The 17662-nt window shown below is 43.3% G+C and overlaps 1 protein-coding gene across 1 annotated transcript in view; it reads left to right on the top strand.

Moving 5' to 3' along the window:
- The first annotated feature begins 13514 nt into the window (after positions 1-13514).
- rem2 (RAS (RAD and GEM)-like GTP binding 2) overlaps positions 13515-17662 on the top strand; it is a 46151-nt gene continuing 42003 nt past the window's right edge. Inside the window, exon 1 of the mRNA XM_044133273.1 lies at positions 13515-13996. Coding sequence (XP_043989208.1) covers positions 13985-13996 — 12 coding nt within the window. The 5' untranslated portion in view covers positions 13515-13984. The remainder of the gene's footprint in view (positions 13997-17662) is intronic.

The raw sequence follows: 17662 nt of genomic DNA, 5'->3' as shown, positions 1-17662 counted from the left end.
CTGTAAGGGATAGCCGCCAGAGTCAGGCTTTATGTCTCTCTGCGTCCACAAGTCAGTCATCCTCAGCCCACTTCTTTTTAATTTTTCATGGTCTTAGAGGTTTAAAAGCATATCCTTCTGAGGACGTTTGCCTTAATGACGAGATGCTACTTTTTGCTACGTTTTGAACGGCATTGACTGATATTTTTGTTTTTCTTGTCTCACGAAACTGTCGTAGATTGTGTTGATTCTTGGATAAATTCTTGTTTTCCTTAAAACACTGCGGTGGGATGTTCCCATATATTTTTTTACTCCCATATTAGTGATTTAAGACACTTAAAATCGCTCTGAGTTGGAAAAAAATAATCACCATTTAACAATAGAAACTCAGGAAGTGTTGAATATGTTTTTTAAGCTATCATGTAAAAAACATATTGACATAATTCGATCCATCTTAGATGAGCCTAAATGTAAATTAAGTGTAGGGGAGTGGCTTCAAGCACTTGACATGCTAAGCTGAGTGAATCTTCTGTGCAAATAAAGCGTCTGCACAGCGTATAACAGGATATTAAGTAGTGTTATTATTGGGTCATTATAGAAACGTGACAATGGTATGATTGATTAACTGAGAAATTATTTTTGTTATATACGTTTCCTTATGGAGCCTGAACTTTGCTTGCACACACATGCACATCTTTCACTATCTGACCAGATGTAGATGTCCTTTGTCATGACAAACGTTGTTCTTACTTAAGTGCCTGTATTTTCTTTATAGTGTAATTTTGTATGGTAATAGTGTAATTTCCTTGTAAAGTATGCAAGTGTAACTCAGTGAAAAACAAATTATCCTTCAGATTAATATTTTTTCTCTGCTTTGATTTGACTTCAAACTGTTTTGCAATATTGAAAAACAAATGCACTCAATTTACAGCTTAGTAGAAAATTTGGGGTTAAATCCCTTTCCCAACGGTGCATCAACACGTGGCAGACTGGGATTGGACCTGCAACTTTAAGATTGCAAGAGAACTACTTTTTCCACTAATAATAGATGTTGGGTTCTGTGTTTTCCTGTGTTTATTTTGAAGTTTCCTGTGTGTCTGAGTCTCCGTGTTGTCCTGTCTTCCCTTGATTAGTTCCCAGGTGTGTCTCGTTCCCTGATTACCCTCTTGTGTATTTAGTGTCACCTGTGTGTGTCTGTCTTCGTCGGGTCCTACGTCTTCGCACGTCTTGTAACGTCAGTGTACGTCTGGTTACGTCCGTTTACGTCTGTGTACGTCTAGTCCTCGTAATATCCTGTTGCTACCTGTTGTGAGCTTTAGCCTCCCACTCAGCAGTGCTGCCAGGTCTGTGGACTGTTTTCTGTTTTCTGTTTTCTATTCATCATTAAACTCCTCATCACACCTCATCTGGGTCTACTGCTTTTGCCTCACCGCCACCAACCCACACACCTCATGACAATAGACCTCGACAAAATAAATAGAAAGGCTGCGATAACATGAAATGCTAGTTATTTCTTGACCTCTTGACATTTTTTGAACCGCAGAACCAAATGACAACCCTAACCGTCTCCATTACGAGGGACTTTTCTTTTTCTTTGTGCCGATATCATCTTGGTGGCTAATGAGGTCTTTTATCTTCATCGTCTGTGCGCACCATGATCCTCTCATGCACCGCAACCCAGTAAGCTGCCATGTCTTGATGAGTCTGGCTTAATTAAGTCAGACGATTAGCAAAAGCTTAATTTTTATTTTTTTTAAGGTCGTGCTCAGCAGGCTCCATTGAGAGGTTTCTTCCCGTTTCTATTTAGTGTGTTTACGGAATCCCTCACACACCTGCAGGGCTCCGCTGCACTGAATATACGGAGCGGAATGGGCCGGAACATGGAGCTGAAAGAAGATTTGAAGTCTTAAAAACTCTGGGAGATAATCGTTAACAAAGGAAGTGATTATCCATCATCTGGATGGGCATTTAAGTGATATCGATTTTATGTGTGACAGCACTACTTAATGGCCTGGTGGAGAATGCCAGCTCATTAACTGTCATTGATCGCTGTGTAATTCCCACGGGGAGGATTTATTTAATGCAGAGTTTATATATATCAGCAGTGACTCACAAACCCCACTCTTAACAAAGCCTGTTTGTACCTACAGTCATCTCGTCTTATCTCTCCAAAAGTCCCCAAAAATAGTTTTTCTTTAACCTGAAAACCTGACGATAAATTAGACATGCTTAAAATGTAAACCTGGAAATGTATGTTATCTCTTTAACTAGGTTCTTTTAAACACACTTTTGGACTCTTAACATTTTTTTTTTCTCATGAAATAATAATCAGTATAAAGAATTTGTCATTTGTTTGCATGCCAAATGTCACACAGTGTGTATTTAAGAAAAGGTTATTTTTATTTTTTTGTTAAATGTCTCACAGAAAAGTGAGGAAAGCCAGAGTAAAAATATTAATATTAAAAGTTATAGTATGTTATATCCACAAAGCTATAGCTCAACTTTTAATTAGCAGAAAAAAAACTGTAACTCCAACCGCTATGGTAATTTTAAGATCTTATTACAATAATGAGAAAAATGATTGCAGGAAAACTGCTTGATCTTTTATAGCGAAAATGTTTTCATTAAATGATCATTCATCTGCTGTCTATACCTGCTGAACCGCAGGACATGAATCATATCAATAACTTGGACACTTCTTAAAATCTTTAGTACACTACTTTGGTTAACTCAATAGTCATTTTAGAGCAGCGGTTCTGAGCTCAAGATATGTCAATGTGTATTATTTTTGTGAAATCCTACCCCAGAGCTGAGAATGTTCAAATAACATTTAGTGTTTTGAGCTTTTGCTCTTTGCAGTCAGAAATTTTTTATGTAATCAGTAAGCTTCTTCTGAGCCGCTTTAAAATATTTTTTATACAACTGAACCAAGTTAAGAGACACGCCAAATGATCTTGTACATTTGGTTCTCATGGAAGTCACAGTCAAATTAAATTTGATTCGCATCAAATGATGGGGGGGTCATTAGCACAAACGGAGAGATTTTGTGGCTCTGCAAGACAAATTCGGAGCCAGACTTTTGGAGCAAAATGTCAGTAAATGTTATGTTTTCCTCATAATACAGGATTTGTTTTCCACTGCAGACGGATCCAGACTGCAGGCAGGCCGTCTACGCTCACAACCAACTGTGTCTGTGACTCCATGCTGCCATAAGCCACTCAGAACGAGGTGTGGAGATGTCTCGTGATGCTTCCGGGGGAAATAAAACATTCCCTTGATGAGAACCGATGTCAGGGACTTCAGTGAATGTTTTCTCCATCGTTTACACCTTGATGCATATGCAAGTCGTCATCCCAGCCAGGGGTGTTTAATCTCCCAGTTTGAAGTCTGTGTGTCAGTTTCTCGTTACAGCAAAATAAAAGATGCACTTGTCTGACCACAGAGCTGGGTCTTAAAGATCTCCTCAGTGCCCTGGGCTGTTTCATGTTGTGTACTTTTATATGGATCTACAGTTGTCCTAAAACCACTCTGATAAGGCGATAAAAGACCTCTTTTTTCTATTTCATACATTAATCTCTTAGTTATTCTCTCCGTCAATTTACATAAATTAGATGTTAGAGCTATAGACCTATAACGTTTTACCTCTTCTTTCTCCTTACTTGGCTTTACTGTTGGTACAACGACTGAATGTTTCCAACTGGAGGGCAATTCACCTCGTTCCCATATTTTATTGTATAACTTTAAAACTACTCCTTTTAGCAGCATCTGATAACTGTTCAATCATCCTGTAGCATCTTTACCTGGAGATGTATTCTTAACTCCAATCGAAGCTCTATTCATTTCACACAATGTCAAATCTTTATCTAAAACACCTCCATCTGCCTCTTTTATTTAAAATCTATCCATTATCTTCAATTATTTTCAATCTTCATTTGATAAATTTTTAGAACTATGCACTTTCACGAAGGACCTAGCAAACGTCTCTGCTTTATCCTTGTTTGTTACAGCTTCACACTGATTATCTTTAATGACAGGTAAAGAAAAATCCCTTCTAATTCCTCCCATCTTTCTAATCATTCCCCAGATCTCGTTTACTTTAACTCCTAACGATCTGTTCCAATTGTACTACAAAAACCCCTCCAATAATTCTTTTTAGAGAATTTAACTATTCTCTTAACTTTAAACTGTGCTTTTTTTTTGTATAATATTAAATTCTCAAATGAATGATTTCATTTTAACCTTCTAAATGCTTTATTCCTAACTTCTTTGCATTCGTTGTTCCACCAAGGAACCATTTTCTTTTCCTTTAGATTTGCCAGTGGCCTTTTCTGCAGATTCACATATTATATTTTTAATCATTGAATTTAATTCTTCAATATCATTGCTTAAATTTGGCATAATCTCCATACGTTTGTCACTTGCTATCTTATTATGCATTGCCCAATTAGCCTCCCTCATTCTCCATTTAGGATACCAATTTTCTTCAACTGCTGCCTTAAAATGATGCAACTTAAGCAGAATAGAATAATGATCCCTTCCAAGCGGGTTATCATTAATTACTTCCCATTGATTAACTCCTGCTATCTGATCTGACACTACAGTAAAATCAATTGCAGATTCTGCTCCATGTCCTACATCGAATTTAGTACCTCTTCCATCATTTAGACAAATTAACTTATAATCATCCATAAATTCCTCAATTATGTTCCCATTTTCATCAGACCTTTTACTTCCCCTTAAGGTATTATGAGCATTAAAATTTTCACATGAAATATTTCTTCCATTTTCCTTCACATAAATACTGTCAAGTGTTTCTCTACTTATTTTTTTTAACAAGGATTCTAAAGATTTATTATATTAAATTTTGATTTACTAATCCATACCTCAACCCCTATAACTTCTATTTCTTCATGTATATTCAAAACTTTATAACTAATTCCCTGTTGAACAAGTATAGCAGCACCTCCTCCTACATTTGGATTTCTGTCTTTACGTAGTGCTGTACATCCATTAAGAATAAAATCAAGTGATGGTTTTAACCAGGTTTCTTGAATAGAGACTATATTTGGTTTAACATGCTGTCTTTCATTAAAAACTTTATACTCTTGGCCATTAGCAATTAAGCTTCCTGCATTCCACTGTAATATGGATAAAACCATCAGATTTCACCATTACTGGACTGTAGACTTTCATTTATCCCAGTCTTTAAAACTGCACTGAAAAGACAAGTCTTCCATCTCAAGGTATTTTTCTGCTGCTTTAATTATTGTTTTAATTCGCTCTGTTCTACTACTTGTCTGTGCTGAACAATTTATTACTTCCACAATAAAGGCAACAAATTTCTTCTTCTCCACAATCGTTGTACTTCCTAAGATTCTCTGGCTCTGCATTTGCTCTGCTGTTTCAGATGGAGTTTGGGGCACAGAAATGCTTTTAGCATTACCATTTAAATTACTTACCGTTTTAACTGCATCTGCATAGGTAACTTTTTCCTTCACGCGTATATTTTGTACCTGCACTGCTCTTTTATGAGCTTCACATCCTTTAAATGCAGCACTGTGCTCCCCACCACAATTACAACACTTTAACTTAGTTCCTTCAGAACATTTTCCATACCCATGCTCCCCTCCACACTTGGCACACCTGGCCTTAGCTCTGGAAGCAGCAGCAATATGTCCAAACCTTTGACATTTGTAGCATCTGGTTGGTGGAGGAATGTATTGCCTAGCTGACATGCCCAATCATCACTTTTTCGGGTAATCTGTCCTCTTCTAGGATTAACATAACTGACTTACTAGGAGGGCTGCACAGTGGCGCAGTTGGTAGAGCTGTTGTCTTGCAGAAAGAAGGTCCTTGGTTTGATTCTCGGCCCGGGGTCTTTCTGCATGGAGTTTGCATGTTCTCCCTGTGCATGGTGGGTTCTCTCCGGGTTCTCCGGCTTCCTCCCACAGTCCAAAAACATGACTGTCAGGTTAATTGGCAGCTAAATTCTCCTTAGGTGTGAGTGTGTGTGTGAATGGTTGTGTGTCCTGTATGTCTCTGTGTTGCCCTGCGACAGACTGGAGACCTGTCCAGGGTGACCCCGCCTCTCGCCCGGAACGTAGCTGGGGATTGGAACCAGCAACCCTCCTGACCCCATTAGGGACAAAGGGTGATTAGAAAATGGATGGATGGACTTACTAGGACTTCTAGCTCCTTCTCTTGTAACAAACAAGTGCTTCACTTTAATCACTCAAGCTCTTTTTACGTTACTTTTAATCTCTTCCTCCAGATATTACTCCCATTACTTTTCCTCTGTCCTGCCATATTTGTGGCTTGATTGTTTTCCCCAATAATGTCTTGCATCTCACTAGTCCTTGCACCTGATCTCTGTCTCTGCATAACACCAATAGATTACCACCTCTTACCTTTTTGACTGCTTTCACCTCACCTACTATTCTATAAATCGCCTCACCTGTTTTTAAAGGATTCAAAGCACATGGGTTCTGGAATCTAAGAATCACTTTCATTTAATTTCTTTTATCTTCCTCTCTTTTTTCTTCATCAGATTCAAATCCTTTCCTTTTCTTATTTCCTCAGTTCACTGTTTGCCAGTTTCCTGTTTTTGCACATCTTTTACAATAATCACTGTTCATACAACAATCATCTGAGTCGTCTAATTCTTTGCATTCTTGCATCGCACTTCCTTGTTTAAAGTAATCTGCAATTAACTCCAAATTACACCTCCGTCACTTTAATTTTAACCAACAAACGCTTCAACGAACGCCCTCCTCCACCCTTCTCCCTCATTGTTTCTGACTTCAGCTGCAGTTTAAATACAGTTCCTCTAGCATCTTTGGCAGCCAGTGCCATGGATCGCTCAGCTAATCAATGATTTAAGCCGTCGGGGGATACTTTATATATCAAATCACGCCTTGAGCTGAAATTTGTCAACTAATGTCTTGGATGTTCCAGAAAGAAAGGATTAAAAGCGAAAATTTCATTTCATTTGCCTGGAAGCACCAGCAAATTCTGAACATTTAACCTAATTTCCACAAAAGTTGGGAAGTTTTCTGGAATACCACAGCAGCGTTCAATTGAAATTAAGGTTTCGTTAAAGACCTGAGCGTGTAAATCTGCAAAATACTGCTTAGGTGTATTCAGGAAATATACAAACAAATCTAAATTCTACAGCCACCAAAGACTTAAAAATGAGAAAAAAGGGATAAAGCAGAAACATTTCTCACTCCCGTGATATCACTGTAAAAGATTCAACATTCAGATGATATGCCTGATGGATGAAGGTGTCAAGGTTGGATGGGTGTAAAAGAAATTCCCACCAAATGCAGAGAATCTCATTTGTATTTTGGGGTTCTTTAGTATCCTGTCAAGAATAGGAATTAACATCTATCTTCCATTCAATTGCAGAAATGCTTTACCACTCCTAAAAGGACATTAAATGTTGTTGTAACTCATATTATTCAAGATTTGTCGTAGATTGTGGCAGCCGTGGGCAGGAAGGCTCTCCTGTAGCAGTCTGTGCTACAGAAACTCTGAAGAAGCGGCTGATTGAAGATGTTCTTTTGATGTATCACAGTCTCTTGGAGAGGATGGTGATTGGTGGGAAAAATGCAGTAATTTAATTTTAAATTTTTTTAAAAAGAAACTACAGTTTTTTAAATTACTGTAAAGTGGTTGTTGGGTTCTGCAGGGGAGTGGTTTTCTTCTCCTTCACAGGGTGGCAGGTTGATGGGATCCAGCTGCTATTCATCACCACCAATCTGCAAGGTCCTTAAAGAGGAGCGGCTTCCCTGAATCAGATGCCAGATGGTTCCGCTTCTATTGTGTGAATCCACGCTGAACTCGCTCAGAACCAGACTCACCTGAGGAATCTGATTGTAGCTGCTCCGTTGGGCCTTGCGCCTGGGTGCGTCACACCCACCACTCAGCTGCTGCCTGTCTGCCCTGAATTACCTGCTGGAACTCTCCTATCTGGAAACCACCACACCCACAGTTGGAACCCCCTGTATCCTCCTCAGCTGACCTCAACCCGCAGACTGTAAGTCACCATCAGGTTCCCCCCAACATTCCCTTCATTTCTTCCCTCTTAACCCCTCGCCCCCTTTGCAGTTCCTCCGTTGATCCGGTCCCCCTCCCTGCTGTCGCAGATCGACGCCCCGCCACTCTCTCCTGCACTTTCTACTGTTGAATAAATCCGTTAAAACTGTTTGGGTGTCCGTAGTTGTTGCTTGCCTTAGAGTCCTAGAAACATCGCATTATGACAGAACCATCTGGCCAATCGGACTCTGCAGCACAACTACGGACCGCTCTGTCTGAACAGGGCGTCCTCCTGGGCCGACACGACGCCGCAATTAATGGCGTGCTGCATCAGCAGAACTCCATACTCCAGCACTTACACCAAATGACAAATCAGATTCAGATTTTGCAGGACAGGATTTCCCCCGCTAACCCAGCTCCGGCTCCGGCTCCTGTTCCAGCCCCTGCGCCTGCTCCTACTTCGGCTTCCTCCGCTCCTCCGCTGCCTCGTGACGTCATCATGCCCGTTCCCGAACAATACTCAGGTGAGCTGGGGAAAAGCAAGGGTTTTCTACTGCAATGTTCTCTAGCCTTTCGCCGCTCTCCCCGCTCATTTCCGGATGACGCCAGCAAGATTTCTTTTATTGTAGGACTGTTAAAGGATCGAGCACTTAGATGGGCGGAGACCATAGTGGACGAAGAGAACATCAGCTCTTTACTCTTTGATGATTTCATAGAACTCTTCAAACAGACTTTTTGTCCCAAACTTGGGGAAGAAGTTGCCTCTAAAAGAATTTGGGATTTAAGGCAGGGAAATAAGTCTGTGGCCGATTTTGCCGTTGAGTTTCGTACTCTGGGTACAGCGGCAGGTTGGAATGAACCAGCTCTTAAAGGAGCCTTCCAACATGCTCTGAATGAAAAATTAAAAGATGAGCTGGCTTGCCGAGACGAACCTGACTCCCTGGACGAATTAATTAACCTGGCCATCAAGATTGATAATCGACTTAGAACTAGATCCCGATCCTCAAATTCCCAGTCATCTCAGTTCTCCATTAGAAGGGGTTCTCCCAGCCCAGACACATCCAGTCCTTCTATCCAGAATGTACCCGAGCCTATGCAGTTAGGCCGAGCCCGGCTAACCCCAGAGGAACGGCAGCGCCGTTTAGCCTCTGGCTGTTGTCTTTACTGTGGCTCTCCTCAACATTTCATCTCAGCATGTCCTATTCGCCCAAACACCCTGGCCCGCCAGTAAGTATGGGGGTTCTGGCGGGCGAATCTAAAGAGAATAATTACCTCCGGCTAAATCTTCCTGCTATTCTCACCATTCAGCAGCATTCCTATTCCTTCCAAGCCTTGGTAGACTCCGGTTCAGAGCAGAATCTCATCCACCCTGTTTTAGTTGAGAAATATCAGATCCAGGTCCAGGCCTTACCTTCTCCCCTGCGGGTGGCTGCCTTAGATGGCAGTCCCATGGCCAACATTACCCATCAAACCTACCCAGTTTCCCTCCACGTCTCGGGCAACCACCAGGAGCTCATTCAATGCTTTGTGTTTCCTACTAAGGATGCCCCTCTGGTTCTTGGGTTCCCCTGGCTCAAGCACAACCCCACATTAACTGGGCTGATGCTCGCATCGACTCATGGAGTCCTTACTGTCTAAACCAATGCCTGCAATCTGCTAAACCGGCCCTGCCCTCTGAGCAATCCCAGCCGATTGGTGAACCTGATCTCACAAATATTCCCACTGAATACCATGATCTCCATCGGGTTTTCAGTAAAGATCTCGCCCAATCTCTCCCTCCACATCGTCCCTATGACTGCTGTATCGACCTCCTTCCAGGAGCCCCACTTCCTTCCAGCCGGTTATTTAACATCTCGAAACAAGAAAGGGAAACACTGGAGCAGTATATTAATGACTCACTTAAGGCTGGTCTCATTCGTCATTCATCTTCCCCCCTGGGCGCGGGATTCTTCTTCGTATCTAAGAAGGATAACTCTCTCCGGCCGTGTATTGATTATAGAGGTCTTAATCAAATCACCGTAAAAAACAAATATTCTCTCCCTTTATTGTCCTCAGTTTTTGAACCTGTTCACCAAGCCTCCATCTTCTCCAAGCTCGACCTGCGCAATGCGTATCATCTCATTCGCATTCGAGAGGGTGATGAATGGAAAACGGCATTCAAAACCCACTTTGGTCATTTTGAGTATCTGGTTATGCCCTTTGGCCTCTGCAATGCCCCCGCCACCTTTCAGAATTTGGTTAATGATGTCCTTCGGGACTATCTCAATGTGTTTGTTTTTGTCTATCTTGACGACATTCTTATCTTCTCCAACAGCATGGATGAGCACCGCCGGCATGTCAGATTGGTCCTCCAAAGGTTGCTGGAAAACCGGCTCTTTGTCAAGGCTGAGAAGTGTCAGTTTCATGTAACATCCATTACCTTTCTTGGCTTTGTGTTTGAGGGCGGGCAGGTGAAGACGGACCCGGCTAAGATCAAGGCTGTTGAGGAATGGCCGGTTCCGAACTCCAGAAAGCAACTCCAGCGCTTTCTGGGGTTCGCTAATTTCTACCGGCGGTTCATCCGAAACTTCAGTGTCATCGCAACCCCTCTGACCAGTCTGACCTCCACCAAACACCCATTCAGCTGGACCCCAGAGGCCGGACTTGCTTTTGTTGAGCTAAAGAGAAGGTTTGTGGATGCTCCCATTCTCATTCATCCTGACCCTTCTGCTCAATTTACAGTGGAGGTGGATGCATCTGAAACAGGTGTGGGGGCCATCCTGTCACAGCGCTCTCCCAAAGATGGCAAGCTCCACCCGTGTGCCTTCTTCTCTAAGAAGTTTTCCCCCACCGAAAGCAGGTATGACATTGGTGACCGGGAGCTCCTGGCCATCAAACTGGCCCTTGAGGAGTGGAGACACTGGCTTGAGGGTACTGAGCTCCCAGTCATTGTCTGGACAGACCATAAAAATCTGGCTTACCTTCAGTCCGCCAAACGCCTGAATCCACGCCAGTTCCGTTGGTCTCTCTTTTTCTCCCGTTTCAACCTCAATATCACCTATCGCCCGGGTTCCAAGAACACCAAGCCAGATGCCCTCTCCAGACTCCACTCTCCAGATGACCCTTCCGAGTCTCCCGGATCCATACTCCCAGCCTCCTGCACCATCGGGTCCCTTACCTGGGATGTGGAGAGAGCCATCCAAGAGGCTCTAACCACTGAACCAGACCCAGGAGGTGGTCCTCCCAACCGGCAGTATGTCCCCGCCTCTGTCCGGGGTCGAGCCATCCATTGGGCACACTCATCTGGCTTCTCCGGTCATCCTGGGGTAAGCCGTACAGTCGGCTTCCTGCGTCGTTACTTTTGGTGGCCCTCACTCAATAAAGATGTCAATATGTCTCTGCCTGTTCCACCTGTGCTAGGAACAAGACCTCACACCGCCCACCTTCTGGTCTGTTACAACCACTGTCCATTCCTAGTCGTCCCTGGTCCCACATCTCCCTAGATTTTGTTACTGGTCTCCCCACATCCAAACGGAAAAATGTCATCCTCACTATTATAGACCGTTTTTCCAAGGCTTGTCATTTGGTCGCCCTCACTAAACTCCCCTCGGCCGCCGAGACTGCAAAACTTCTCTTTCGCCACGTTTTTCGCCTCCATGGCATCCCTGCGGAGATTGTCTCCGACAGGGGGCCTCAGTTCTGTTCCCAGCTCTGGCGGAACTTCTGTTCTGTGCTCGGAGCCCGTCCGTGTTTGTCTTCGGGGTTCCATCCTCAAACTAATGGGCAATGTGAACGGCTTAACCAGGAACTGGAGAACACCCTGCGCTGCCTCTGCGCCTCCAACCCCACGTCTTGGAGTGTTCTCTTACCGTGGGTGGAGTACGCCCATAACACGCACATATCGTCTGCGACAGGGTTATCTCCATTCGAGGCGTCTCAAGGGTTCCAACCCTCCCTACTACCTACATCCTTCCCAGATGCAGTCATTCCGTCTGTCAGACTTTACATGCAAAACTGTCAACGTATTTGGAACCAGACTAAGGCTGCCCTTCAATGAACGTCTGCTCAGAATAAGCGTCTAGCAGACAGGAAGCGAATTCCAGCCCCCACTTTCTCGCCCGGCCAGCGCGTTTGGTTGTCGTCAAAGAACTTCCCTTTAAAATCCTGTTCCCGCAAGCTGTCCCCCAGGTTTCTGGGTCTGTTCGTTGTTGACACCGTCCTTAGCCCTTCTGCTGTCCGCCTGAAGTTGCCTGCCCATTTCCGTGTCCACCCTGTGTTTCACGTTTCTCAGGTCAGACCCTACGTCTCTAGTCCTTTGTGCCCTCCGTCCGAGCCCCCTCCGCCCCCCCGGGTTGTTGGCCACCCGGTCTACACTGTTCGACGTATTGTGGATGTGCGTCCCCGTGGATGGGGTAAGCAGTACCTGGTGGACTGGGAGGGTTATGGCCCTGAGGACCGGTCCTGGGTTCCACGGTCCTTTATCCTGGATCCGACCCTCATTTCCTCTTTTGAGCGCTCCGCTGCGTCTTCCTCGGGTCGGCCGCCAGGTGGCATCCGTTGAGGGGGGGGTACTGTTGGGTTCTGCAGGGGAGTGGTTTTCTTCTCCTTCACAGGGTGGCAGGTTGATGGGATCCAGCTGCTATTCATCACCACCAATCTGCAAGGTCCTTAAAGAGGAGCGGCTTCCCTGAATCAGATGCCAGATGGTTCTGCTTCTATTGTGTGAATCCACGCTGAACTCGCTCAGAACCAGACTCACCTGAGGAATCTGATTGTAGCTGCTCCGTTGGGCCTTGCGCCTGGGTGCGTCTCACCCACCACTCAGCTGCTGCCTGTCCGCCCTGAATTACCTGCTGGAACTCCCCCATCTGGAAACCACCACACCCACAGTTGGAACCCCCCTGTATCCTCCTCAGCTGACCTCAACCCACAGACTGTAAGTCACCATCAGGTTACCCCAACATTCCCTTCATTTCTTCCCTCTTAACTGCTCGCCCCCTTTGCAGTTCCTCCGTTGATCCGGTTCCCCTCCCTGCTGTCGCAGATCGACGCCCCGCCACTCTCTCCTGCACTTTCTACTGTTGAATAAATCCGTTAAAACTGTTTGGGTGTCCGTAGTTGTTGCTTGCCTTAGAGTCCTAGAAACATCGCATTATGACAGTGGTAAAATATGCTCTTGAGCCAACGCTTGCTAGCAGTTAATAAAGTTATTGCATTTCATTGCAAATTTACAGAAATAAATAATCCAATCCCACAAATGACATTCATTGTTTTCAAAGAATGGAAAAAGACGAGTTTCTGTGCTTAAGAAGTTCATGAGAACTAATCAGTTTTCTTTCCTCCTCGAGGTTTCTCTCTGCTGCCCTCTGGCGGCCGCTCTCCATAGTTGTCTCCCATTTAAATCCTTGGTGAAAGGCAACACATCAGGTGAATGAGGAAGCCTCAGACAGCATAAAGCTGATAGATATTAATTATGATAGGCGGAAGTGGGGGGCACTCCTTTACTCCATTACTGAACAACCCCTGCTTACCCAACCCAACCCGTCGGAAGATCACTCTTCTCTCACTGAGGGACGCGCATTTACACACACAAGGAGAAAGAGAGAGGAGAGGAGAGATAGAAGCAGGTATTAGCAGGAGGTGGGGAGGGCGGCGCTGTGACACGGCCGTCCAGTGGGACAAGGAGAACACTAGTGGGGATGTGTTGCGGAGCTGCTGTCATTCCCCGAACACATTTACGGCGCTACTTAATCGGAACGTAGACGCAGGTGTACCCTCCTCCCTTTCCTCCTCCACAGACCTACTACCACCTATCCCAGTTTCCCACGCGCCGGGGCAGGAACAACAAGAGCACGGTTAGATGAACGCGCGCGCTGCTTCTCTGATCCGGTGAGCCGCTGTGAATGTGACGCCGGGTCCTCAGCCGGCGCAGATGACCTAAAGGCACGCCGCTCTCCCTGCTCCATAAAGAGAAGGCTTATTGACCACCATGGCTGACCAGGTAAGAGGCGACGCACATTTTCCACCCGCACTCTCACCACACCTCTTTACACACACACACGCACACAACGTGCGCTCTGCGCTGGGGCCGAGAATAGACGCACAGGTGGACAACACACAGCTTCTCACATTATTTTTCCTAAAGCACATCCTGCTATATCTCACGTGCTCACTTAAACAACCCGTGCTAAAGTGTCAGGCATTTGTAAACCGTAACAAATGGACTTTGAACTAACTATAGCATTTAAACAATCACATTTTCCTTTCCAATTATTGGGTTACCATCAGTCCTCATAATTTATGCTCTGTTTCTGTGAGCATTCAAGAATTGCCGCATAATGAACAGAAGCTACTTCTCTGAAACAGAGTACGGGAGGAGAGAACACAAACATTGCCCGTGGTATTAATTTTGCATTGTCTGCCGTTGTTTGCCCCAGTTTCTCTCTGCAAGCCTATGAGGAGCAGATTAACTCCTGACACACTGCCTCGGCCCGCCCGGTCACGGCTTCCTGTCTCTGCTGCAGACACTCAAGGCATGCCTAATTGATTAGCTCGTTCAATTAGCCTAATTGAGGAACCCCCGCTGATTCCATGAGAGTGATTAGAGTGCGCAAACGTGTGTGTGGGTTTGCTGTAGCTGCCACACCTCAGCTGGCAAATTTATAGACATAAAATCACTACAGTATACTTAAGTATATGCAATATTATGCAATATTATACAGCGAATCAGTAGAATGTGTGGCTTTAGTTGACATAACAACTACTTGTTGTACCCTCCTAACAAAATAATTGTAAGTAAGCTATAATATAACGATATCACACACTAAATCCTGCTGTACTGTTGCATATTATTTCAGTTTTTGCTTCTTTTTTTTGGCTGAAAAACAAAAACCTATCCCTTCTCAGTTTGCTTTGCTAGGCTGCATTTATACTACACAAAGTGGGGCATAATTGTGAAGGAAAATCACATGGCTTACAAAGTTTCCACAAATACAAATCTAAAAAAACAGTGCGTGTCGTATTTGTGTTATATCCATTTTACTTTGATACCACTCAACAGATCCAAACACCTTTCAGCTGCAGCGACGCAAGTGTGATCGGTTTGAAGAGATAGGAATTTATTTTCTATTCTTCATTCCAAAATAGGTCCAACTCATTCAGCTAGATAATAAGAAGTCCCTAAAAACATCAATTTTCAATTGTTGCCACTGGTTTGGTTTCATCCAACCAGTTGCCTGAATAATTCTAACACATGAATCTGATTTGTTTTAAACTACTGCATCGTAGCTTCAGTTGAAAGGCAAAACCACACCACAGTTTGAAGTCTTTCCTTCACCTGTTCATCCAGGATTGCTCTGTGTTAGGCATCAAACAACTTCCTGTCAACTTGGACCAGCTTTCTTGTTTCTCTGAAAAAAAAGGAACATCCCCATCTGAGCTGAGGATTCAATATTTCGGATATTGTTTCATAACCCAACCATCTTTCTTTATGACATGTCTGCTGTTTTGGGTTTCATGATGCGGTTTCCTCACTAAACCTCGGACCTTTTCACAGGGCAGCTATATTTACGCCAGCATTTAGTAAACAGCAAGTTATGGACGCTGTTTACTAATTTGGTAAGTTCTGATGACAATTGCAGTGGATTTATTTGGATAGTATGCAGAATAATCCAATTTTTTACCCTGTAGACTTCCACTAGGGACAACAGCGCTCCACAATCACCATATTTCACAGCTATAGTCCACTCTAACAACTCTAACACATAGTTACAAACAATATATGCATATCCGCTAACTATACTTGACATAATATATTAAATTACACAGCGGTTTATCCTTGTAATATACTGTGTATTAAAGGTAGCACGTGGAGCAGTCACAGACTCTTCTCAAAGTCTAACAGGATCCAGGTTAGGGTGATTGATGAGTCTAATTTAAGCTGTAGGTGTGAGAGAGCAGGGCTGCCTCTCTGTGTTAGCCGAGTGATGGACAGGCGACCTGTCCGCGATGCACTCTACTTCTTACTTACTGTCAGCAGCTGTAGGATCCACACTTCTGTGCATGTATACGTTTTACATATAAACCTGATTGCTCCCTGCACCACCAGACATACTTGTGAGGGCAATGTGTTCCTTTATACTGTTTTTAACTAGCTAGCGGAAAATGTTTGACATGATAGAAGTAAGCTTGCAACTAATGATTCATTTGGTAATCAATTAATTTAGCCGTTATCTTGATTGCAAATCAATTAATCGGATAAAAAAAAAAGTTGGTACAGGTACAGGTTTTACAGTCAGCCACTTAATTTCTTTTATGCAATATTAGAAATATGGTAGAAGATGCATTTTAGGCAATAAATAGTTTGCTAAAGATAAAAAAAATACTTTTGACATAAATATTTTTTTTTGTCTATGAACTGATTAATAATTGGACAGCGACATGTGTTTAATAGGAGATTTATTTATTTATTTATTTTACAGAATTTGAACCAGATGTGGAACATATTTACAGACAAAGAAGGTTTTTGCTCATCTTAAATGCCAAATGAAGAAAGTTTTCACGGCATTGCAGGCGGCTGTGACCTGTGACCCGTCCACAACAGTGCTTCCTGCCAGCCGAATGCAAACACATGCAGGTGTATTGTTGCTCCTTACTGCTCGTGTTGACAGCATCATCCCAAGGACTGGGAACTAAATCTTGCTTCAATCTCTTAAGATGGCCTTAACTGATGGAGAAGATCAGCAAAAACATTTACTGAGGTTCAAAAAGACCTTTCCAGAACAAAGAGCCAGTGTTTTATATCTCTTAGTGTTGTGTTCCTTTTATTTGCTGGGGGGAGAATGACGTGGTTGTTCCCCCATTACACAACATGGTCCGTGGAATAAATACTATATGACACTGAAAAATATTTTCAGGCTTTGCATGGCATTGCATTATTTATTATAACAGACAACTACTGCTTGATTTCACAGTACACTACAACATTATGCAGTGCACTTAAATTATGTATGTACTATTTCACACTTAATGCTTCTTGGTATGCTGTGCTATTTACACACAAGCAATTTTACAACTGTTGTATATGTTTTCAATTATTTCAACCTTTGTCGTATTTTATACATTTTAAGGCCAGTAAGGAAGCGCTGAGGTCCTATTGTGTACTCAGGGGATGCGAAAGGTAGACAAAGTTCTCACTTCATTTACACCAGAGCAGTCAGTCATTCTAATGCAGCCCAGCTCAGCTTCCCTGAGGTTAAACCCAATGTTTCCTCCTTCTGTCTACTGTATCAACCACCTAATAAAAGGCCTTTACCTTCAGGAATTTTAAAGGCTGCCTCCGACAGAGCTGTGGTTTTAACCTGAAACAGTTGGATGAGTTCAGGTTTGGAATCGGTCGCTGCCGTCTACTTTTGTACCGGTGTGGTTTACTTATCTGTGGAACATGGTTCAACACAGACATTAAGCCAGGTGGAATCCAGGCCTCATTAGTTGCAGTGTAACGATACTTTTAGCTCCTATGAGACAAGATGGTTCACAACATAAAGTTTGCAAAAGCAAGACGTGATGTCCTTTTTTTTTTAAAGAAATATGATCCATCCATACAGTCTGAAAAAGTGGTAATATCTTTAAAGCTTGGGTAAAAACTGTTTTGGTATATTTGGTAAAG

This window comes from Gambusia affinis, linkage group LG12 (genome assembly GCF_019740435.1).
Source record: "Gambusia affinis linkage group LG12, SWU_Gaff_1.0, whole genome shotgun sequence".
Taxonomy (NCBI): Eukaryota; Metazoa; Chordata; class Actinopteri; order Cyprinodontiformes; family Poeciliidae; genus Gambusia; species Gambusia affinis.
The sequence above is the reverse complement of the archived record's forward strand: the minus strand, read 5'-3'. Positions and strand labels throughout refer to the sequence as shown.